The sequence below is a fragment of the Mustela lutreola genome, chromosome 8 (assembly GCF_030435805.1).
Source record: "Mustela lutreola isolate mMusLut2 chromosome 8, mMusLut2.pri, whole genome shotgun sequence".
NCBI classification, from domain to species: Eukaryota; Metazoa; Chordata; class Mammalia; order Carnivora; family Mustelidae; genus Mustela; species Mustela lutreola.
In genome coordinates this window covers 20,896,020-20,922,627 of record NC_081297.1, presented here as the reverse complement: position 1 = coordinate 20,922,627, position 26,608 = coordinate 20,896,020, and the positions used below count along the sequence as shown (strand labels likewise).

At 36.6% G+C, this 26,608-nt stretch overlaps 1 protein-coding gene across 1 annotated transcript in view; it reads left to right on the top strand.

The window, feature by feature from the left end:
- PLXDC2 (plexin domain containing 2) overlaps nucleotides 1-26,608 on the top strand; it is a 475,164-nt gene that overhangs the window by 284,785 nt on the left and 163,771 nt on the right. Inside the window, exon 5 of the mRNA XM_059183993.1 lies at nucleotides 25,930-26,052. Coding sequence (XP_059039976.1) covers nucleotides 25,930-26,052 — 123 coding nt within the window. The remainder of the gene's footprint in view (nucleotides 1-25,929; nucleotides 26,053-26,608) is intronic.

The following is a 26,608-nucleotide window of genomic DNA, read 5'->3' as shown; positions in this document are numbered from 1 at the left end:
TGAGGGGAGGAATAGATAGCAAAATAATAGTAGAGAATTTAATAGTCCACATTCGATAATGGAAACAACATTCAGACAGAAAATCAATAGAGAAATGGTATTCTTAAATAACACTATAGAACCTAACAGACATATATGGACTATCCCATTCAATAGCAATAGAACAAACAATCTTCTTAAGTGCACATGGAACATTCTCCAGGATAGATCATATATTAGGCCACAAAAAGAGTCTTAATATATCAGACATATCCCAACCACAATAGGAAGAAACTAGAAATTAATAGCAAGAAAGAAAACTGGAAAATTCACAAATAATGTGGAAATTCAAAAAACACATTCTCAGACAACTAATGAGTCAAACAAGAAGTCAAACGGAAATTATATAATAACTTGAGACAAATGAAAATAAAACCACAGCATACCAAAAGGTAAGGGATGTAGCAAAAGCAGAAATAAGAAGGAAGTTTATAATTAAAAGCATGTACATCAGAAAGGAAGATCTCAAATAAAGTAACTTTTCATGTCAAAGAACTAGAAAAAAAACCACAAGCTGAGTTCAAAGTTAGCAAAAGGAAGGAAAAAACAAAAATTAGAGCAGAAATAAAATAAAATAAAATTTAAATAAATTTAATTTAAATAAATAAATAAAATAAAATAAATTTATTTAAATAAATAAAATAAAAATTAGAGCAAAAATAAAACAAAAACAACAGAGATATCAAGAGGTGTTTTTGAAAAAGATCAACAAAAATGAGAAACCCTTAGATTAGCTAGGGAAATAAAGAGAAATAACTCAAACAAAATCAGACATGAAAGAGGAGATATTAAAACTTACATCACAGAAATAAAAAGGATCACAAAAAATTACTGTGAACTATGAAAAAATTACTGTGAATTATATGCATTGGATAACCTAAAAACATATGGATAAATTCCTAGAAACATAAACTCTACCAAATGCTAAATCATGAAGAAATGGAAAACCTAAACCTATCTATAATTAGCAATTAAATTATTTTTGATTCATAGATTATTTTTTAATATCTTTTTTTTTTTAATTTCTCTACAGTGTAACAGTATTCATTATTTTTGCACCACACACAGTGCTCCATGCAATACATGCCCTCCTGGCTCCCCCAACCTGGCTCCCCCAACCTCCGACCCCCCGACCCTTCAAAACCCTCAGGTTGTTTTTCAGAGTCCATAGTCTCTCATGTTCCCCTCCCCTTCCAATTTCCCTCAACTCCCTTCTCCTCTCCATCTCCCCATGTCCTCCATGTTATTTGTTATGCTCCACAAATAAGTGAAAGCATATGATAATTGACTCCCTCTGCTTGACTTATTTAATTCAGCATAATCTCTTCCAGTCCCATCCATGTTGCTACAAAAGTTGGCTATTCATGCTTTCTGATGGAGGCATAATACTCCATAGTGTATATGGACCACATCTTCCTTATCCATTCATCTGTTTGAAGCGCATCTTGGTTCTTTCCACAGTTTGGTGACCATTGCTGCTATAAACATTGGGGGTACAGATGGCCCTTCTTTTCACTCCATTTGTATCTTTGGGGTAAATACCCAGTAGTGCAATGGCAGGGTCATAGAGAAGCTCTATTTTTAATTTCTTGAGGAATCTCCACACTGTTCTCCAAAGTGGCTGCACCAACTTGCATTCCCATCAACAGTGGAAGAGAGTTCCCCTTTCTCCACATCCTCTCCAACACACGTTGTTTTCTCTCTTGCTAATTTTGGCCATTCTAACTGGTGTAAGGTGGTATCTCAATGTGGTTTTAATTTGAATCTCCCTGATAGCTAGTGATGATGAACATTTTTTCATGTGTCTGATAGCCATTTGTATGTCTTCATTGGAGAAGTGTCTGTTCATATCTTCTGCCCGTTTTTTGATATGATTATCTGTTTTGTGTGTGTTGAGTTTGAGGAGTTCTTTACAAATCCTGGATATCAACCTTTTATCTGTACTGTCATTTGCAAATATCTTCTCCCATTCCGTGGGGTGCATCTTTGTTGTTGACTGTTTCCTTTGCTGTGCAGAAGCTTTTGATCTTGACATCCCAAAAGTTTGCCTTTGGAGACATATCTTTTTTTTTTTTTAAAAGATTTTATTTATTTATTTGTCAGAGAGAGAGAGAGAGAGTGAGCACAGGCAGACAGAGTGGCAGAGGGAGAAGCAGGCTCCCTGCAGAGCAAGGAGCCCGATGCGAAACTCGATCCCAGGTCGCTGGGATCATGACCTGAGCCGAAGGCAGCCGCTTAACCAGCTGAGCCACCCAGGCGTCCCTTTGGAGACATATCTTGAAAGAAGTTGCTGTGGCTGATATCAAAGAGGTTACTACCTATGTTCTCCTCTAGGATTCTGATGGATTCCTATCTCACATTGAGGTCTTTTACCATTTAGAGTTTATCTTTGTGTATGGTGTAATAGAATGGTGGAGTTTCATTCTTCTACATATAGCTGTCCAATTTTCCTAGCACCATTTATTGAAGAGACTGTCTTTTTTCCACTGTATATTTTTTCCTGCTTTGTCAAAGATTATTGGACCACAGAGTTGAGGGTCCACATCTGGGCTCTCTACTCTGTTCCACTGGTCTGTGTGTCTGTTTTCATGCCAGTACCATGCTGTCTTGGTGATCATAGCTTTGTAGTAAAGCTTGAAATCAGGTAACGTGATGCCGCCAGTTTTATTCTCGTTTTTCAAAATTACTTTAGCAATTCAGGGTCTCTTCTGATTCCATACTAATTTTAGGATTATTTGCTCCAGCTCTTTGAACAATACTGAATTTTTTATCAGAATGGCATTAAAAGTATAGATTGCACTAGGCAGTATAGACATTTTAACAATGTTTATTCTTCTGATCCAAGAGCATGGAATGGTCTTCTATCTTTTTGTGTCTTCTTCAATTTCTTTCATGAGTGTTCTGTAGTTCCTCAAGTACACATCCTTTACCTCTTTGGTTAGGTTTACTCCCAGGTATCTTATGGTTCTTGGTGCTCTAATAAATAGAATCGATTCTCTAATTTCCCTTTCTGTATTTTCATTGTTAGTGTATAAGAATGCCACTGATTTCTGTACATTGACTTTGTATCCTGCTACATTACTGAATTGCTTTTGATTCATAGATTATTTTTAATCAGTAATCATAAACCCCAACCACAGAAAAAGACCATATATCTTCATGGGTGAGTTCTTCCAAAGAGGAAGAATATTTCCCAACATATCCTATAAGGCCAGCATTACCAAGATATCAAAGCCAAACAAAGACATTATTAGAAAAGAAAAGTACAGACCAATATTCCTGATTAACATAGATGTAAAATTCCTCAGCATAATACTAGCAAGCCAAATAACCAAAAAATTCAACAACACATTAAAAGAATAATAAACCATTACCAAATGGGATTTATCCCTGGGGTGGAAGAATGGTTCAATATATGAAAATCAGTTAATGTGATGCAAATTTCCAAGCTAGGGTTGTTTGGCAAGAAAAAGAAATGAAAAGCATCTGAATTGGAAAGATAGAAGTAAAATTATCTCTGTTTGCAAATGACATAATTTTATATGTTGAAAACCTAAAGGATGTCACACACAAAAAAGCCTATTAGAACTAATAACTAAATTGAGTAAAGTTGCAGAATATAGTTAACATACAAATATTAGTAGTGTTTCTATACAGTAATAACAAATTACCTGGAAAGAAAACCAGAGGGGAAAACCATTTATAATAGCACTGAAAAGAGAAAAATACTTAAGCATAAATTTAACCAATGAGGTGAAAGACTTATATACTAAAAACTACAAAACATTAATGAAAGGAATTGAAGAAAATACAAATAAATGGAAAGAGGTCATGTGTTCATGGATTGGAAGATAATGTTTTTAAAATGTCCACCTTAGTAGCCCAAGCTGGTCCATAATATGCTGGACAAAGTCAGTGAGGTTTTGCCTTCCTTAAGGTGTTCAACAACATAAAGACTGGCACTTCTGTGTTTGATGAAGAGGGAGCCTAGATCATCAAAGACCCGTTGTCCAAAGCTGAGAAGAAGGGTATGAAAACTTCCTTGCCTCTTGACTTTGTCAGTGCTGACGAGTTTGATGAGAATGCCAAGACTGGCCGGGCCACAGTGGTTTCTGGCATCCCTGCTGGCTGAATGGGCTTGGACTGTGGTTTGAGAGCAGCAAGAAGTATACTGAGGCAGTTGCTTGGGCTAAACAGATTGTGTGTAATGGACCTGTGGGCATATCTGAATGGGAAACTTACCCAAGGAACCAAAGCCCCCATTGAATGAGGTGGTAAAAGCTACTGCCAGGGTCTGCATCACCATCATAGGTGATGGAGACACTGCCACTTGCTGTGCCAAATGGAACACAGAAAATAAAGTCAGCCGTGTGAGCGCTGGGGGTGTGCCAGTTTAAAGTTCCTGGAAAGTAAGTTCTTCCTGGGGTGGAACGTTTAAGCAGTGTTTAGTACATTCCAACCTTTTGGTTCCTATGCACCATCCCTAAATCAGCTTAACACTTGTCGCATCTCCACTCGGCATTAGATAAAATCTTCCCCCACGTCAGGATTCAGCTAATGGCCGAGAGATGCAGTCCCACTAACCCTTAAACAGTTGCACAGTATCTCAGGTTTTCTTTATTGTGCCCTGGATTTGCCTCCGTTATTCAAGATCCCATTTGAATTTCTTAGTGTCTAAGCCACTGTGCATTCTAGAGTGCGTATTTTTAATTTTTTAAAATTTATTTGACAGACAGAAATCAGAAGTAGGCAGAAAGGCAGGCAGAGAGAGGGGGGGAAGCAGGGTCCCCACTGAGCAGAGAGCCAGACATGGGGCTCGATCCCAGGACACTGGGATCATGACCTCAGCCAAAGGCAGAGGCTTTAATGCACTAAGCCAACCAGGTGCCCTAAGAGTAAATATTTTTATATTTTGCCTGTTAAAAGAAAATGAACTCTGTTAGCTTCTCTTTTTTTTTTATCTGCCATAATTTCAGTCTTTATTTCATACCGATCTTTTTCACTTATTCCAATATTTTTTTAAATTTTTTCAACTTATTTATTTTCAGAAAAACAGTATTCATTATTTTTCACCACACCCAGTGCTCCATGCAATCTGTGCCCTCTATAATGTCCACCACCTGGTACCCCAACCTTCCACCCCCCCCGCCACTTCAAACCCCTCAGATTGTTTTTCAGAGTCCATAGTCTCTCGTGATTCATCTCCCCTTCCAATTTACTCCAACTCCCTTCTCCTCTCTAACACCCCTTGTCCTCCATGATATTTGTTAACTTCTCTTTTTGAAGTAGCTTACTCTTTTTAGCTTTGTCATTGTTTCATTACTTGGCATGGAAATGAAATTCCAATTGTAGATAGGTAAGGAGACAAAGTTGATGATCTATTAAATAAATAATAGAAGTATCAGTTGAGGGTGTCTGAGTGGCTCAGTCAGTTAAACATCTACCTTCAGCTCAGGTCATGACTCCAGGTTTCTGAGATGGGGTCCCACATTGGGCTTCTTGCTCAGCGGAGAGCCTGCTTCTCCCTCTACCTTTGCCTCTCTCCCCGCCTCATTAATAAATAAATTCTTGGGGTGCCTGGGTGGCTCAGTGGTTTAAGCATCTGCCTTCAGCTCAGGTCATGATCCCGGGGTCCTGGGATCCAGCCCCACATTGGGCTCCCTTCTCAGTGGGAAGCCTGCTTTCCCTCTCCCGCTCCTGCTTCTTGTGTTCCTTTTCTCTCTCTCTCTCTATCAAATAAATAAATAAAATCTTTTAATAAATAAATAATTTCTTGAAAAAGTTATCAATTGAAAAAATAAACAAAGAAGGTAAAATGTCCATGCTGTTCAAAACAATCCAAAAATTTAATGCAATCTCTACCAAATGCCAATTGCACATTTATATAAATAGAAAAAACATATTTAAGGTCGTATAAAACCACAAAGGACTGTTGTCAAAACAATCTTGAGGAAGAAAAGCAAAGATTAAGCTATCATACTTCCTGGTTTCAAAATATATTACACAAGATCAATGGAACAGAATAGAGAGCCCAGAAATAGACCCTCAACTCTATGGTCAACTAATCTTCGACAAAGCAGGAAAGAATGTCCAATGGAAAAAAGACAGCCCCTTCAATAAATGGTGCTGGAAAAATTGGACAGCCACATGCAGAAAAATGAAATTGGACCATTTCCTTACACCACACACGAAAATAGACTCAAAATGGATAAAGGACCTCAATGTGCGAAAGGAATCCATCAAAATCCTTGAGGAGAACACAGGCAGCAACCTCTTCGACCTCTGCCACAGCAACATCTTCCTATGAACAACGCAAAAGGCAAGGGAAACAAGGGAAAAAATGAACTATTGGGATTTCATCAAGATCAAAAGCTTTTGCACAGCAAAGGAAACAGTTAACAAAATCAAAAGACAACTGACAGAATGGGAGAAGATATTTGCAAATGACATATCAGATAAAGGACTAGTGTCCAGAATCTATAAAGAACTTAGCAAACTCAACACCCAAAGAACAAATAATCCAATCAAGAAATGGGCAGAGGACATGAACAGACATTTCTGCAAAGAAGACATCCAGATGGCCAACAGACACATGAAAAAGTGCTCCATATCACTCGGCATCAGGGAAATACAAATCAAAACCACAATGAGATATCACCTCACACTAGTCAGAATGGCTAAAATAAACAAGTCAGGAAATGACAGATGCTGGCAAGGATGCGGAGAAAGGGGAACCCTCCTACACTCTTGGTGGGAATGCAAGTTGGTGCAGCCACTCTGGAAAACAGCATGGAGGTTCCTCAAAATGTTGAAAATAGAACTTCCCTATGACCCAGCAATTGCACTATTGGGTATTTACCCTAAAGATACAAACGTAGTGATCCAAAGGGGCACGTGCACCCAAATGTTTATAGCAGCAATGTCCACAATAGCCAAACTATGGAAAGAACCTAGATGTCCATCAACAGATGAATGGATCAAGAAGATGTGGTATATATACACAATGGAATACTATGCAGCCATCAAAAGAAATGAAATCTTTCCATTTGCGACAACATGGATGGAACTAGAGCGTATCATGCTTAGCGAAATAAGTCAAGCAGAGAAAGACAACTATCATATGATCTCCCTGATATGAGGAAGTGGTGATGCAACATAGGGGCTTAAGTGGGTAGGAGAAGAATCAATGAAACAAGATGGGATTGGGAGGGAGACAAACCATAAGGGACTCTTAATCTTAGAAAACAAACTGAGGGTTGCTGGGGGGAGGGGGGTTGGGAGAAGGGGGTGGGATTATGGACATTGGGGAGGGTAGGTGCTTTGGTGAGTGCTGTGAAGTGTGTAAACCTGGTGATTCACAGACCTGTACCCCTGGGGATAAAAATATATGTTTATAAAAAATAAAAAATTAAAAAAATATATATTACACAGCTATAGTGATTAAAACAGTATGGCATTGGTGTATAGACAGATTGTAGAGCAGTGGAACAGAATACAAAGCCAGAAATTAATCCACATATACATAATTAATGGTTATTCAACAAGACTAAGAAGAGCCTGGGTGGGTCAGTGGGTTAAAGCAAGAATACACATGAGGAAGGGATAGTCTTTTCAGCAAGTAGTATTGGAAAAAGTGGATATTCACATGTGAAAAAAATTAAATTGGACCTTTATTATACACCAAACACAGAAAGTATTTCAAAGTGGAGTTAAGACTTTAACATAAGGTCTGAAACTGTAAAACTCCTATAAGAGAACATTGGGGAAAACTTCATGACATTGAGCTGGACAGTGATTTCATGGATTCGACACCAAAAACAAAGGCACAAAGCAAAATAAACAAATGGGACTGTGGTTGACTCTTGAACAACATGGGTTTGAACTGCTTGGGGCTACTTAGATTCTTTACGTATGGTACTGGAAATGTATTTTCTCTGATGATTTTTTTAAAGATTTTATTTTTACTTATTTATTTGTTTGACAGAGAGAACAAGTAGGCAGAGTGGCAGGTAGAGGGAGAAGGAGAAGCGGGCTCCCTGCTAAGCAGGGAGCCTGACATAGGGCTCCATCCCAGGAACCTGGGATCATGACCACAGCTGAAGGCAGATGCTTAACCTACTGAGACACCCAGGCACCCCTCTCTTATGATATTCTTTTTTTTAAATTTTTTATTTTTTATAAACATTATTTTTATCCCCAGGGGTACAGGTCTGTGAATCAGCCCTCACCAAAGCACATACCCTCCCCAGTGTCCATAACCCCACCCCCCTTCTCCCAACCCCCCTCCCTCCAGCAACTCTCAGTTTGTTTTCTAAGATTAAGAGTCCCTTATGGTTTGTCTCCCTCCCAATCCCATCTTGTTTCATTGATTCTTCTCCTACCCACTTAAGCCCCTATGTTGCATCACCACTTCCTCATATCAGGGAGATCATATGATAGTTGTCTTTCTCTGCTTGACTTATTTCGCTAAGCATGATACGCTCTAGTTCCATCCATGTTGTCGTTAATGATACCTTCTCTCTAGCTAATTTTATCATAGGAATACATTATACATAATACACCCATAACATACAAAATATGTGTTGTTTATGTTATCAATGAGGCCTTAGTCAACATTAAGCTATTAGTAGTTAAGCTTTTGGGAGTCAAAAGTTATATACATGGATTCCCAACTGCAAGCTCCCCTCATCCCTTTGTTGTTCAAGAGTCAACTGTACATTAAACTAAAAAGCTTCTGTGCAGCAATTAAAACCATCAGCAACATGAAAAGACACCTTACAGAATAGGAGAAAATATTTGCAAGCTATATATCTGATAGTTAATATCCAAAATATACAAGGAGTTCCTACAAATCAAGAGCAAAATAACAAATAACAATTTAAAAAATGGGCAAAGTTCTTCCATAGACATTTCTCCAGAGAAGACATACACATGGCCAACAGATACACGAAAACACGCTCAACAGCACTAATCGTCAGAAAAATGCAAATTAAAACCACAATGACATATCAGCTCACACCTGTTATGATGCCTTTTATATGAAAAATAAAAGAGAACAAGTGTTGAGGAGAATTCAGTAAAACTGAAACTCTTGCATACTGTTGTTGAGAATGTGAAATGTGTAGTCACTATGGGAAACAGTGTGGTGTTTCCTCATAAAACTAAAATTATAAGTACCACATGGTCCAGCAATCTCATTTCTGAGTATTTATTCAAAGGAATTGAAATTAGAATCTCAAAGAGGTATTTGCACTCCCATGTTCATTGCAGAATTATTCACAACAGCCCAGCTTAGAAACAACCTAAATGTTCACTGACAGATGCGTGGGTAAAGAAAAAGTGATCTATGCATATGATGGGCTATTAGCCTACAAAAGAAAGAAATCTTGCCATATGCAACAACATAGATAAACTTTGAAGACTATGTGCTAGGTCAAATAAGCTAGTCACAGAAAGACACATATTGTGTGATTCTACTTCCATGAGGTATCCAAAAGAGACGAATTCAAGGAAGCGGGGCGTAAAATGGTGGTGCCCAGGAGCTGGGTGAGGGCTTACTGGAAGAGTTGCTGTCCAGTGGATGTGAAGTTTCAGTTGTGCGAGATGAGTAAGTTCTGCAGATCTGCCGTACAGCATTATGTTTCTAGTTAATAATACTGTATTGTGCACTCAAACAGGTAAGAGGGTAGATCTCCTGTTAGGTGTTTTTACCACAATTTTTTTTTAAAAAAGGAATGAAGGACCAACTGTTTTTGTAAACTTTCTATGAAATCGCAGCATGCCAATTTCGTGGTAACCCTTTCTCCTAACAAACATAATTTTCCCAGAGGGAAGGAATTTCCCAGGTGTAGAATTTGATATCTAGACAGTTCACAGATCCTAACCTATACCTTTACGTGTTTTGTAACACTCTCACAACATTCTGGTCATCACTTGAATTGTATTTGATAGTCTCCGACTGAGTCTTTCAGTTGTTGAACACTACTGAGATATAAACTTAAATGGTTCACTTATGAAAATAAAAAAAAGTTCAAATTCTCTTTTAGCCTTCACCATTCCCCTGTCCCAGCTTTAGATTTTAAACAGCTCCTCTGCTCATTGAATAATCTTGATTACTCTTCTGGAAAAAGAATTCCTCCCCTGCATTTCAACTCCACGTTTTTCTCTCCATGACCCCCCGAATTCAGTGGGAGAATATCCTGTGGGGAACTTTAGTGTTTTATTTTTTTACTGTTAGTGAAAAAAAAAAAAAAAACACTTTTTAGTTTTTTTACTCTTTTAGGCTCTCATATTTGTTCATCTGTATTAGGGTGGGAACCCTCAAAATAAGACTTCTGTCCGAGTATTACATTTATTGAGCTCTGTTTTACAGATTTTTAAGTAGACTGCTATCAGTGCCTTGTATTTATTTAACATTATGTCAATACTTATGCTGCCTTAGATTATTCCAAAGAGAGGCCTGCGTGAAGGTTAGAAGGAAAATCTTTTTCATGCAATGCATTTGCTGTGTCTCTCTATGTAGTCCTTATGAAATACTAATGTTGCAGGCAAATACATTGTCAGCAGGAAAATAATGCATTTGTTATATATACCAGGCTCTACATCAGTTTTTCTTTGAACCACATATGACACGTCAAAGTGGAATAAATGATGCTAGAAGTGATTTTTTTAGCTCCCTGAAGAGTAGTTGATCTATGCGTGTCCATGCAGCCTCACCTTATCTGGGGCAGAGCTACAAATCCAGTTTCATGGTTAAATTAGCAGGTAATCCCTCCCGTTTGCAAGCCTCGAAATGGTGTGTATCTGTCAAAGGAATCTGATTATGCCAGATCCCCAAGGTTCCCGCTTCAGTGCACAGGGCTTAATTCAAAAACAACTGATTCAAAGGGGGAATGTCTGTGACAGGAATCAGCCCTACGACCGATTTTTGCTGTGATACCTGCTGCATATGAGCAACAGAAATGGCACTGCATTGCTTGCACACCTGTATTCGGAAACCAGCTGTGAAGCCTAGATTTAGCTTCTCCTCCTCTGGTGTCCCCATCTTAGTAACTGTCACCCCACCTTCCATTTGACTCCCTTTTCGGCACTCTCCCCTTGTATCCAATGAAACATCTGGACAGTAGTTTACTTCTGAAAACCCCCTTCTGGCCACCTCACTCCTAGTGTAAGCCCATCCGATCTTTCCACAAATCATTGAAATAGGCAGTGAATTCTTCACCCTATTTTAATTACGTTTTCCTTCCTGCTTGTCTATACTCTGCTGAATAAACTTTACAGTTTTTGAAATATTGCAACTATACCAAAAACATAGATGGGTAGATACCTAGGTAGGTAGATAGATAGATAGATAGATAGAAAATGCATAAAACACTGTACCTAATAGCCAGTTTGAAGGTAGGGGGCAAAACAGACACAGTTAGATTTTACTATGTACCCATCTCCATGGTTCTCCACTTTTCCTCTCTGGAAATAAACACTCTCCTGAATGTGGTGTTTATCAGAATGTTCTTTCAGTATAGTTTGTCTTGTCATGTGAAGCCTCTGCTTCAGCCCTTCGATGTGCTTCCTTTACCTTTAGTCCCCAAACCTAGGCCCTGGCTGGCATGGCCTCCCATAGTCTGAGGCTCTCCCCAGGCTGCTGGTCTCTAGCCCTATCACACACCACTCTGCTAGGGCAGGGAAGGCCCTGTCCCTCCTCCAGCCTTAGTGCCTCGTGGAATCCCTCAAACATACGCCGCACTCAATGATTGCTAGCAAATTGGACAAGTACACGAGTGATGGCCAGACTCTATGTTGAGACACAAACATGAAAAAGTTCTAGTCCATGTCTTCTAGGGTTTGTAACAGATGAGAAGAGAGGCAAACAGACCACGGGGTGGATGTGAAAATAAACAATTGTACACCAGTTGTGGTAAGACCTATAACAGAAGTCGGGACGAGCATAGCGATGGAAGACCAAAGGGTGTAATCAGATCTTCTGGGGTTAGAGAGGATAAAAGAAGGCTACACACATGAGGAGACATTTAAATTGAAGCTCGAAAAACGAATAGGATTTTTCAGCGCACAGAAGAAAGAAAGCATATTTCAGGCAGAAAAATTCAGCATGTGAAAGTACATAAAATGCACAGGGCCCACGTGAAGTCGGGAGTGGCTGAAGCACAGGGTGGTGTGGAGAAGATGTGAGAGAGGAAGTCGAAGAGCCGGGCAGTGGCCAGACCAGGGGGGCTTTATATATGGAGCTGTGGTGTTTGGACCATTCTCATTGTTGAAACCCAATTTATTACTTGTATGGTGGGCACTCTGCCAAGCCAAGCTGAGCAGCATGTATAAAAAAATGAGTGTTCTGTTCTTTTTCAAGATTTTATTTATTTATTTGACAGAGAGAAATCACAAGCAGATGGAGAGGCAGGTAGAGAGAGAGGAAGGGAAGCAGGCTCCCTGCTGAGCAGAGAGCCCGATGCGGGACTTGATCCCAGGACCCTGAGATCATGACCCGAGCTGAAGGCAGCGGCTTAACCCACTGAGCCACCCAGGCACCCGAGTGTTCTGTTCTTAAAAGCTTATCTAATAAGGAGATAAAACAAATTCTTAATGCGTATTTTTTAGTATTTTTTCTTCAAAGAGAAGAAGTGTGTCTGGAATGACTCTATGTAATGAAATTAGATTTTTTTTTTTTTGTAAAGCCACTGGTCAGGAGCTGCATGGCCACAGAAGAGCTGACAGAGGATGGTAACAGCCACCTGAGGAGCTGTGGTGACACATGTTCACAGAAGTTTAGCCCCCACCCTTCACTGGTACAGGGTTGTGGGGGGACCTGCGCTCACCTTCTACTTAAGGTCAGCAGTGACTGGATACTCATGGGGGTTGATTTCAACCCCTTGTAAGTGACAATAGAAGAGAACCTTTTTTTTTTTTTTTTTTTTTTTTTTTTAGGTTAGGGAGGGTCATCTTTCTTAATAACCTATAAATACTCCTGAGAGGGGTTAACATAGTAAAGATTATATCCCATTCACACCGTAGTATATAATAACTCACCAGATTTTTCATGAGAGAAAGTTTAAATAGTTCACTGTCATTAAGTACCTGCCTAGGGTGTCTGACAATGGCAATGTATGAAAAAGGAAATGTTGAACCCTGAACCATGAATCCCAATAAATTTTAGTCTCCACATGCCTTTTGTATTCCCAATTTTGGGGAAATTTAAGATGTTATTTATTTTTTTATATTTTAAAAAATGTAACGAAGTATCACTTTAGCACTGGTGTCTGATGAAATACAAGAATGCAAACATGGCCCTGGTTTCACTGAACTTTGGACACATATGTGAGGTGCACTATTATGGCTGAGTTATGTCTCTGAGGCCAAATTCTACCTGCGGCCACCTTGACTCCTCCACTCACACATTGAACGGGAACTGCAAATGAACATCCAGACAAAGAATTCCTCCCAGCACGGTAAACCTTTTCATTCTCTGCCTTAGCAGACATAAAATGAAATTTAAAAAACAAAACAAAAACTTTATCCCTTCAGTTCTGATTAGTCTGAAGCAGATATACAAAAGTGCATTTGAGATACTCTCTCTTGCTGCTCTTCCAGAAAGGCTAATATATTAGAAAAGCAGGTTATCAATTTATAATATGCTTTCCATGCTTTCCCACAATCCCCTTTGAGAAGTGCCTCTTTTCAACCTAATATAGGATAGTTTTGCCCCTGGGCCTTTTTGTCAGATATAAATGTGAAGGTGTTGGGGAAAAAAAAAAAATCTAAGAATCTCTTTAATTTTCCCTGGGAGGCTAGAAAATGTTTTGCAGCTGCACTTGGAAGGTCTTTTTCTACTGGTTTTACCAATTAACCTTAAAGAGAGTGTTGGATTAGTCCTTTCCTCTCTGGGGATGTCCCAAAGTTGTGTTTCTGTTTTGTGCCTTTTGTTTGCTATGTACCCATTTCTGCCTGTTCCCAGTAAATGTTGTTCTGGTCAAAGCCACTGTAAGTTGAGAAGCAAATGAGCGATTTTGTGAATAGCATTTCCTACTGCTTTACCTTGGTTGGATAATCAGATGTGAAGGCTTAATTGAAGTAAAAGTGTTACAAAAGAAATGGAAAAATGGCATCTCTAATGAAGTAGCAAGAAAAGAAAGGTGTTCAGATACCTGCAGATTAATGGCTTGAAAGAAATTTATCTATTTCTCTCTAAGGTGTAGAGAGAATTCTCTAGAAATAAGAAGACATAGAAAGTAGAAATCATCAGAATTATTATTCCTCAGCAGTGACATTTCATCTAAATGCCTTACAAAATATTTTTTAGTCTTATAAAATATCTTTGTGTTAACTGTTCTACTTAAATTCTGAATTATATTTCTTTCATGTTCTGCAGATTTCAATTTATCATTTAGATATCTATCTTAAAATAACTTACTGTTTCTGCATTAATACAACAAGCAATATTCAGCTGGTGAAAAAGGAAAAAAGATATAATGATTGGAGAGAAAAAAACATTGTCATTATTTTCTAATCACATGATTGTAAGTAAATGAAAGCCCCCAAAAATGTACAGATGAATTATTAGAATTAGTTCTTTAGTTGAGTAAGATTGCTGCATGTAAAATCAATACACGAAAGCAAAAAAGTTTCTGAATGCCACCACAAATTGTTAAAAAATTTGACTGAATATAAAGTTTTCAATAATGATATCTTCAGAAAAGACTAAGTAAATAGGAATAAATCTAAAAATGACATGCAGGACTTTTTTCTTAATAAAAAGTAGTGTAAGATATCTAGAATGACTAAATAAATATATAATCCATATTTAATGGTTGGGAGATTCAAAGTAAAAAGGAGCAAATTCCTCCTAAGCTTACTTAAAATTTCAATGCAATTTCAGCCAAAATCCAACACGGTTATTTTACTTGTCCACATGTGTGGTATGTGTTGATAAACTAATCCAGAAGTATGTATAGGGAAGAGTAAAAGACCAAGGATAGCGACATACTCTTTTTTTTTTATATAGTCACATATTCTTTTTGAAGATTTTTAAAAAAGATTTTATTTATTTATTTGACAGAGATCACAATTAGGCAGAGAGGCAGGCAGAGAGAGGAGGGAAACAGGCTGCCCACTGAGCAGAGAGCTCGATGCGGGGCTTGATCCCAGGACCCTGAGATCATGACCTGAGCTGAAGGCAGAGGCTTAACCCACTGAGCCACCCAGGCGCCCCGATAGTCACATATTCTTAAAGGAAAATATAGATAGTTGATTCACGATGCTCTCAGATGAACAGATAATAATAAAACATTATGATAACTATACAGAAATAAACAGACCAGTGGGTTGGAATAGAGACCCCAGGGATACATCACATAGATTGATGCAAACTAGATTTATAATTAAATTGATATTGCAGGTTAGTAAGGATAGGATGAAATTTCTAAAAAATGATAATGGGCTATCCCTGAAGAGAAAAAAAAAAAAAAAAACACCACTTGGGTCATGTTTTATACCCTTCAAAAATAATATTAGGTGGAAGAAATAATGAAACAGATTTATAAAATATTTAGAGAACCATAAAGAAATAAATATAGGTATGTATCTCATCAGAATAAGGAAGAATTTTTTTTAAACTTAAGATTAAGAAAACATTTTAAGAATGTATGAAAAACAGAAAACATATGTAGTATCAGAATTTTTTTTTGAAAAGCTATAAAGCAGGTCCTAGAAATCAATAAGAAAAAGGCAAAGAATTTTTCAGATATTTCACAGAAAGGAAAGTTCAATGGCAAGTGAGTTTCTGAAAAAAAATAAATAAATAATCTCATTATTACTCACTCTTAGGTGAGTCATATAGGACTTAGGTCTGAGTAGTGTAATTAATGAATGTAATCAAATAATTTTGATTAAGTCATCTAAATAAATTCCACAATACAATATAATTTCACAACTAGCAGATTAGCAAAAGTTGAAAGTTTGAAATACCAAATTCTGATGGGGATATGAAGCCATATATATACACATATATACATATACATGCGTGCACACACACAGTAGATGTGTCAATTGGTGTATATACATATATGTATATACATATACATATACATATATATGTGTATATATACACACATGCGCACACACAGTAGATGTGTCAATTGGTGTAACTTCCAAAAACAGCTCAGCATTATCTTGTGAACTTCCACCTCTGCATGCCCTATGATCTAGCCATACAGCTTCTTAGGTTTATACAATAGAAAATCTTCTATATGTGCACAAGGACACATGTAGAATTTTTTCATGGTAACATGATTTGTAATGGTAAAAAATTGGGGCAATACAAATATCCTCAAAAGTTGATTGGATGAATTAATTGTGCTATTTTTGTATGATGGAATATGATATAAGAATGAAAAATGAATGAAACACAGCTACATGTGCAACAGGAATGATTCCCTCATGAATGTAGATTAAACAAAAATAAAAACTTTCAGAAAAATACTTAAGTCAGTTATTGTAAAGTCTAAATACACAAAACTAATCATCTTTAGGGTTGTAAACATACAGTGTAAAAATGATTAAAAAAGAAGGAAATGATAAATAAAAAAATGTGTAAAAGCGGTTAGTGGTACAGTTTAAAGGTCATTTTTGTGCTTTATTCTATATATTTTAGTCTAGATGGTAAATAAACTGATACATATGTGCTTATCACTTATTCTTATATACATAAACATATATTCTATGCATATGTTATGAATTTTATCTTTTAACATTTATCTTTAAAAGCATTAATATATGTAGTTATATATATAAAGAAATAGAAATTAGTTGAACATCACAAAATATCCATATTTGAATGTGTATGAGTATTTACATACGTATTTAAGAATTTTTAAATCTAAATAGTCCTTGCAAAGACTCCCAAGGTCAAGGAAAAATGCTTTGTTCATATTTTGATCAAAGTAAATTTATTCAAATTTTTTCACAGTAGGACTATAGGAAATAGAATCTCTTACACTTGAATTAGGATCTAATCTGTGAGATAAATGGTAGTACTAACCACATTCTTTTCTTTTTGGCTTCAGTGACCATATGCCAAATCAATGCAAGCAATTCTGTATAATAACTGTGCTGGAAGAATATATCTTCTAATGAACTCACCCCTGGGACAACACTATGAAGAGATGACCCTGAATAAACTTAGTTTTTTTGTTTATTTGTTTATTCATTTAGTTTGAGAGTGAGAGTTGCAAAAGAAACCTAAGGCATGGATGTAGAAAGAAGGTCTGAAGGGTGCCTTCAATCTCTCACTGCTCTCAATAACTTCAGTGTTTCCTATAATAGACCTCATAAATTTTATGGAAGAATACATTATACTTTTGAAAAAAATGCAAACTGAGGGTTGCTGGGTTTGGGGGTTTGGGAGAAGGGGGTGGGATTATGGACATTGGGGAGGGTATGTGCTTTGGTGAGTGCTGTGAAGTGTGTAAACCTGGTGATTCACAGACCTGTACCCTGGGGATAAAAATATATGTTTATAAAAAATAAAAAATTAAAAAAAAATGCATTCTTGAAAATCTTAGTCTAGGTGGTATTAACCAAGATATTGATGAGTTGGGTTCATCTGGGTCAGAGAAGTGAGTAAAAACCTGTCCTAAATGCTTTGAGAGGAAGAAAGCTAACTGGATTATTAACTGGGATTAAGGATTTTATACTTCAGATTTTAAGATATTCAATATACATTTCACATGTTAATTTATAATCTATATACTCTAAGACTCTCTCTCTCTCTCTTTCAAGAGAGAATAATATAAGAAAAATGTAGGGATGCAAAAACTCTGCTACTCCACAACAGAAGTTTCATTTTGCTATCAAAGAATACTTGCTTGTTTTCTTTGGCTGTGTTGAAAGCTGATTCCTGTCAATATCTCAGGTTGGTTCTTAGCAACCAAGAAGAATATGAATAATATAACATAACATGATATAATATAATATTGTAAAATATATAAAACAAAAATATATAATAAAATGTGTGTGTGTATATATATATATACACACACCCATATATATATGTATATACACACACAAAACCAAATACATAAATTCTTTTCTTTTCTCAAATAGAGTGAGTTTATCTTTGGGCATCTAGTGTTTTGAATGTTCAAATTGTAGGACATATTGAAACTCTAAAGTCCAAAGTGTAATATGAATATACAGTGGAGTCAACACTCTTTTGCAAGAGTTTTTTTGCAAGAGTTTTTGTCCCTCTCACTGACAGTTTATCTTCTTAAGGGACCAGACTACTAACACTTCTGGGGAAATACAGTTGCTATCACAATTCAGAGGCCATAAAAGGTTACATGTCTCAAGGAGACTGGAAGTAGCACAGTTGGAAACTGACCACGGTTGCAGAGAACAAGAGTGGACGAGGAGAGGAATCTAGCTGCAGAACGAGCCTCCACAGAACTCTGACTCTGAAACAATGTCACTGGGCAATACAGATATTCCAAATATATGTGTTGAGTGGTAGAATTGCAGCTATATGCCTGTAGTCTTTCCTCACTGCACACAACAGTGTTGTTGAGATGGGATTAATTTTAACCTAATTTCACAGAAGAAATTGCAACTCAGTGAGAGTAAGTGATGATGTAAGATTATACAGCTTGGAAAAGATGAACTCAAACCTGGGTTGGTCCAGTCTACTTTGACTCCTCATGGAGAGAAATGCACACACACACACACATACAAATACATTGCATGTGTATTTTATATATATATACATATATATGTATATATATATACACACACGTGTGTGTATATATGCACATATATGTACATATATGTGTGAGTGTATATATGTGTATATATATATGCATATAAACTATTTAATATCATCTACTAAACAGTATATATATGGCAGTAGATTGGGTCTAGAATTTAAATGCTAAAGGAACTAAAACTAAAACCATCTGAGGTGATACGTGGCAACAATACTTTAGTTAGGCTAGAAAAGAGGAAGAAGCAAGTGCTTGATTTGGTGGTGCAATGCAGATGGTGGTCTTTGAGAAAACAAAGCTCTTCTACTCCCTTCCAGAGCTTCTTTCCTGTTGAGATGAATGGTATTTCTCTTGCACTGAAAACAGAAGGACAAGGAAGGGACGGGAAACAAACTCATCTTTAGAAGTCCAGAGGCATAGATAATTTCAAATATGTGGAATAAAATTTATTTTGTAAACTGTAGGCTGAACAGGTCACAGTTCCAGGCAAGAATTCAAAGGAGATGTTCTCTTGTTATATAAATTTTTTATTTTAAATTTCCCTGGTATTTATGCAACACTGCAGATTAGTGAATAAGTAGAGTAAGGTCTGATGGTGTCTGAAAAAAAGTTTCCTACCTAAATACTGCCTCTCTTTATATTTGGCCATCTTGCTTCCAGGGCTATTTCTGGTCATTTAAAAAAATGGATTTCCGGGCGCCTGGGTGGCTCAGTGGATTAAGCCGCTGCCTTCGGCTCAGGTCATGATCTCAGGGTCCTGGGATCAAGTCCCGCATCGGGCTCTCTGCTCAGCAGGGGGCCTGCTTCCCTTCCTCTCTCTCTGCCTGCCTCTCTGCCTACTTGTGATCTCTCTCTGTCAAATAAATAAATAAAATCTTAAAAAAAAAAAAGGATTTCCTTAGGAAAGGACAGGGCAATTTTTATTACTTTTCATGGTAATGGAGCACCCTGGGGATGAAGTTAAAGGCACAGCAGGGCATGAGTTCCCCTCTCTAAAGCAAGATGGAACATGGTTGGAAGGCCAGCTGGTAACTTAAAGCATCCTATGTAGTTTTCCAAAGTTGGATTTCAGTAAATGGGCAGAACTGCCAAAGATAGTTGATATTCATAGGTCAGGAAACCAAGTATTTGTCTTCTAGAAAGACTGCCGGCAGGGAGTAGGGTCTAAGAGACTAAGTGGGACTCAAGAGAGAGGCTTTGCAAACATGGAGCAACATACCATCAAATTAAGCAGACCCCCAGGTGCTGGGGAGTAACTCCCAGCTATAACTTGGTGCCTCATGAGAGTTCAATATTTGACAACTGGATCCCTGAATCCGCAGTGTGGAAGCATAAATAATTTAAAGAAACCCTCCAATTCCTACCTATCCCCCCACACACATAGGAGTAAGGCTTTGGAAATATTACCTGAATCAATCTGAACAGAGGGAATGAGCTTGATTCTCAGCTGAACAAGAACAATCATAGCTTTCTTGAAAAGTTGTGATGTCCACACACTACACAACTTCAGGGGTTATCATTCACTATCTCCAGTGTGCATGAACCATCTCTGGAAATCCTACCTAATCAGAAGCATCTAGAGGAGGGGGACAAAGGGTGCTATTTACAATGACCGCTAGGAAGTAACGTGTATTGAGAATAAGGCACATTGATATTTGAGAAACAAAATGGAGAAGTCAAGAACCATAGGCTACAATTTTGTTAGCAGTTCAAAACTCTCTCTTCCTCCTCATCTACACAACTGTGGCTTGTGCTCATTCCTTGGAGTTGGAGAGAAGCACTTTATATGGTCAACATAAATCTCTACATTGGTAGTTTCTGAATATAATCTGCAGCCAATAACCAAGTTGTCAGTTGTTGCTTCTTTTTTCTTCCAAGGGATGGATTTTGTGAATTGCAATTCCCATTCATGCCGTAAGTCAGTGAAATAAAGGAGTCTAGGAGAAGCAATTTATTTTAACATAATATTTTACATTTTTTATTATAGAAAATATATTTGATATATTTTACCTTAACAGCTGGTTGGAATTATAAAGTGAGAATATTTGGTGAGTGACAATATTATAGGTTACTTCCCAGGAGCCAGTAGTTAGTAAGTTCATGTGAACCTCGAAGTGCTATTTTATCTTTTTTCCTTCTTTCTTTAACCATCGAGGTCATTTGTACAAACCAGTCTCCTCACAGTGAACTGTGAGGTCTGTTAGCAGCCATTTTTGTCCAGAAAGAGCCTGTGATGTGAAACCTGTCATTGTACAGTTGCAGCTGGCAGAGAGTTAACGTTACCCGATAACTTACAACAACTTAATTTTCAAATTAGCAATTCCTGCTGCATATGGTTTTGTTTAAAAGGCTGACTGCACTACAAACAAGTATTTGTCTGAAAGGGGGTAGTTTATAGAATGTGTTATGATTCATAAAATGGCATTTGTGCAGAATGCAAATTGAATTACGCTCAGACTTGACTTGTTTGCTTCCAGCAAGTTGTCTGCCACAAATACTGAGCGAGTTGACAAAACAATAAGCACAAACATGACCCAGTGAAATAGGGTGGTGAAAGGGAACAGATCATATATAAAGTCAGTGAGGGGTCAGTAGGAGGAATCTGTTCTCTAAATCCTCATGGAGCAAGGACCATAAATTTCAGATCTATTTGATTAGGGTACAGGGACATCCCATAGGTGACCATGGTGACATACACCAGTCATTTGTACTCTGAAGGCAGCATTTAACTATGAATGTTCAATGCCCTACAGGCATATACATTAGCTCCAACCTTTCCTCTGTGGTCAAAAATATCAACTGGAAGATGATGAAATAAAATATTTCATGTAGCCCTTTACACATTAAAGTTTCATGGATTGTTTCACAGGCAAATATAGCCTTTATTACTATGACACATCCGGTTAAATGAAACAATGTTTTGCAGCCAATAGGATGTTAATATTTTTACAAGGTGCACACTACATCATAATGTAAGGGAAGGGAAGTTATCTCAAATGTAGAACTTTAGATACTAAAGCTTTTAATTATCTGTTGCCCTGTAGTTAGAGTCAGTGGTGTACCTTAATCCAAACTAGAATAATTCAAAGAAACCTGTATCATACTATTTGGGTATGAAGCACAGTTTTGAAGTCATAAAAACATCCTAGTTTAAGTCCAATCAACTAGTATATGTTAGACACAAAAAGACTTCAAGAGGTAAGAATTAGAGGGAATGATTGCTTACTTATTTAACTTAACTGATTGTTTATTTTCTGCAAATGTTTACCTTAAACACTGTTTTTAAGTGCTGCTCACGTATCAATACATTCAACCATCACAACAACCTCATGATTACTCCCCCATTTAATGGATTAGGGGATTAAGGCACAAAGATGTCAAGTAACTTAGTCACACCACTAAGATGTCATTTGCTTGTATCATTAAATAAATTCTGTACTCATATGTCATTCACCTACCGATTTAAGTCTCATTTATGGATTGCAATGAAGATATGTATTTCTACCTTGATCTCTAGAATTGTCCAATTAAATGAACAGAGGCCAAAACAGGATTTAAAGTGACTATAACCGTGCTCTAAAGTATAGGTGTTGGAATTTTCACAAAGAAAACAAGTTTTTTCTTCCCCAAGACTCCTTTTCAATAAGAACCATGTGTGATCACTGCTTGACTTATTTCGCTAAGCATGATACGCTCTAGTTCCATCCATGTTGTCGCAAATGGCAAGATTTCATTTCTTTTGATGGCTGCATAGTATTCCATTGTGTATATATACCACATCTTCTTTATCCATTCATCTGTTGAATAAGTCAAGCAGAGAAAGACAACTATCATATGATCTCCCTGATATGAGGAAGTGGTGATGCAACATGGAGGCTTAAGTGGGTAGAAGAAGAATAAATGAAACAAGATGGGATTGGGAGGGAGACAAACCATAAGTGACTCTTAATCTCACAAAACAAACTGAGGGTTGCCGGGGGGAGGGGGTTTGGGAGAAGGGGTTGGGATTATGGACATTGGGGAGGGCATGTGATTTGGTGAGTGCTGTGAAGTGTGTAAACCTGGTGATTCACAGACCTGTACCCCTGGGGATAAAAATATATGTTTATAAAAAATAAAAAAATTATAAAAAAAAAAAAAAGAACCATGTGTGATCAAAGGAGATAGTTTATAATGATTAGCCCTTCACATGGCTACAGTCAAGTTTGAAAAAAATAATAAAAATATTTTCGCTTGAACTACTCCAAAATGTGAACAACCAAAAAAATGACATATGTATTTTTCTTCACAACTGAGCATGCCCCCAAAAAGCCAAAGAAAAGAGATAAATGTCTAAATGGAACAGTGGCAGCTCTAAGTGCTTTTGAGACTTTGGAAAAGTTTTGTTCCACAAAAGGGCTCTTACATTTGTGTAACAGGTTCTTATTCAATACCTAATCACACTTGCCTGCTGTCAGCAGGCCTGTAAGGTTTCTCTCTCACTCAATTATTAGCTGCTGTTGATGTGACATTTTCAAAATTTAGAAATGTAATGGGAAGTAAGTGGAACCCATCCCCATGAAGCATTTCACTCCTTGGTTCCCAAAAACTGGCAGTTGGCTTGCAATAGAAAACAAGTGAGTGTTCTCAGAATTCACAAAATTCAACTCATGCTGTGGAATAAGTGGGGGTTTTTTTGCATCCTTGGGTGATTGTTTACATTGTTCTTGGTGGTGGCCATGGCAACAGTGGTAATGGATGGAGAGTAGGGGCAGACATGTTTGCAATCATGGTACCTGGTCCTGGTTATTAGTAGTTGTAGCAACTGCGCTACTCACAGTAACAACAGCCCTCAATTATTTTAATGTTACAATAAGAGACAAATCCAGAATTATAATTATAGTTTTTATATATTTACAGTTTCTTCCATGTTTTTATTTATTTCTGTGGGAATGATGTGAGATTTGATCTTCGAAATGTGGGAAATCATAGTTCTGGAAAACTTTTTTCCTGATGAAGTAGCTGTTAAGGATTTGCATGATTTGAAACCTGGGCTATGGAGAATGGAGAATAATTTTTTTTTTTTCCAAATCTATGTAGAAACAGTCGGGGTAAAAATATTTATTTTTTGAAGTATTAACAGTCAGAATTGGGTATCTGAAATCATTAATCGTCCTGCATTTTGCAAATGTTTTCCTGGGAATTGCTGCTGCTTTTCTTAGACTTGCTTTGGAAAGTTAATTTTATGTGGACTCACAATTATACTTTCTTAAATTACTGCCCCCTTTCTTCCTTAAATTAAGTGAAGTTTCTTCCATTAGTACATGGAGAATGCAGAATAGAGAAATAACTATCCAAAGACACTGTCCCTTACAGAATATTCTCAGAGTATAATTTAATATTTTCTTTACAGAATTTTTGTATCCACCTTAATGGTGAAATTATAATGGCATGCTGGTGAGGATAGGAGAAAAAAATAATTCAAATGTCCTGAAAAATAGTTATTCTTCATCCTGATAATTTTAGGGTTATGATATTGACTTACAACATTGATGGTGACTCTGAAAATTTACAGGGAAATAAAATAAAAGCAATGACTGTATCACCCTATCTTGATATCTTTCAGTAGACTTGAGTTATATGAAATTGCAAATGTACAAAATTCTGCTCAAGACATAGGGAATTTATTTTGAAAGATATCACTTGGCATTTGGGAAACAAGAAATAATCAATGATTAAAATACATGATAGAAATTTTACTAGTTAAAAATACATTTTTAAATGTGAATAGTTAAAATTCAGTTACGCCTTGATGAAAAATGAAAAGGAAGTCAAAGGAGAGAAGACACTGCTAGAAAGATAGAAATTAATTTCAAAGTAAATAACTGCAGCTTTAAATTTTGAGTAACTTACCCAGAAATTAAACAAAATTTGAAAGGATAAAGACCACAATGCACCAATGCAAGCTTTATTCAGACCATGAAGTAAAGCAACAGAAGCTTTAACACAATTTTGTGGGTTTTTTAAGTCTTGCTCATTTAATGAATTAATTCTTATGAAAACAGAAAAATGATTTACAGTAGTCCCAGGTGTCTAGTTAACCTGTGATTGCCTAAAAATTACATTGCAATTGCATTATCACAAATAATTTGCTCTGGGTTTTATTTTATTATATGTGTATGTGCCTATTTAGTAAATGTTCTTAATTGTGCATTTCTTAGATTAATATTAAAATTAGTTATCATTCCCTGAGCTGACTCTCCTTTTAGGAAGCTAAATACCTTGGAGGCAAGAAGTCAGTATAGGATTAATAATTTGTCATGGATAATCCACAAAATAAATAAAGCCAGTGTGAATAATTGGAAGTTGGCAGAGTTGTAACATAGGAGCTATTGAAAGTTAATTCAATATGAAGTTATTCATAGTTACCTCTCTCTCATAAACCAGCCACTAGAATAAGCTGCAATTGATAATTCTGTATATAAAGTGGCATTTGTGCGGTATCGGTGTTTTACGATTTTATCTGCAACGTGTAATATTTTTCTTCTTGACACAGTTCTAGTTTTATTAAAACTCAGAAATGTGCAAGTTTTTCCATGGATGTTAAACATTCTTTCAACTTTGAAAGTAAGGTCCAGAACATTTTCTGCATCTTTATGTTAAAGATATCCATGTGTGGTTTCTAAAATATCCCAAACTGAAATTACAGTTTGAAAAATGCAATTAAACTTCATGAAAATGCAGTTAAACCTCATAAAAACTCACTCACTTGTAAAAAGGACTTGCATGTTCAGCTAGTGTTAAAATAACAAGAGATTAATAATGGCAGATTGAATATTTGAATTACTTACCTACTGGATTAGCCTTTTTAGCCTAATGATATTTTCCAGAAAATAGTCACATTTCCTACAATTAAAATTGTACATATTCTAGATTTCTGATTTACCAGTCTAAAAGGTACTATAAAATTATGAGACTTTGTTACTTAACCCAGGCCTAATTGTTGATCAGACATGAAGACATTAATTATATGCCTTTTTTTTTTAAGCTACTGTGATATTTTAGTTTCAAAATATGCCTGCAATTAAGTTTGGAGATAAAACTTCATCTGGGCTTTTCCTTAACATGTTTCATGTTTTTGCAATGACAGGTTTCATATACACTGGAGAAGTTGTACATCGAATGCTAACGGCCACACAGTACATAGCACCTTTAATGGCAAATTTCGATCCCAGTGTATCCAGAAATTCAACGGTCAGATATTTTGATAATGGTATGTATTGGTTAGCCTATTCTTTACTGAATGTGTACTTTTAAATATTGATAATCAGATTCATATTAATCTTTCGTTAACCTGGAGGTCTTTTGGTAAATTGGATTAGAAAGTGCTTGATGCAAATGCCTTGCGATGACAAATATTATACTGTACCTGTTGATATGTGGATTGAAGTGTATAGTCAAGAGTCACTCGTTCATTTATTCACTCATTTATTCATTCAACAAATATTTGTTAACATCTGTTAGGCATTATAATAAATGAGTTGCTGTAAATGGCATCTCAAACAAAGCAGATACATTTATTTGATGCTATTTGCTGTGAGTCCTTACTGCAAATTAAAAAAAAAAAGTTAAATAAGGATAATTTGTTATCTTCACATAGAGGCAAGTGACATAATATATTGATGTTAAATTCCCAAAACTTATGAAACATATACATCATAACATGAACACACCTTTTAAAAAATAAGGTAGTGAAACTTAAAATGCACTAATGAAAATTAAGTTCTCCTGACTTTAAAATAGGAAATAGAGCCTACCGAGATTTAGCA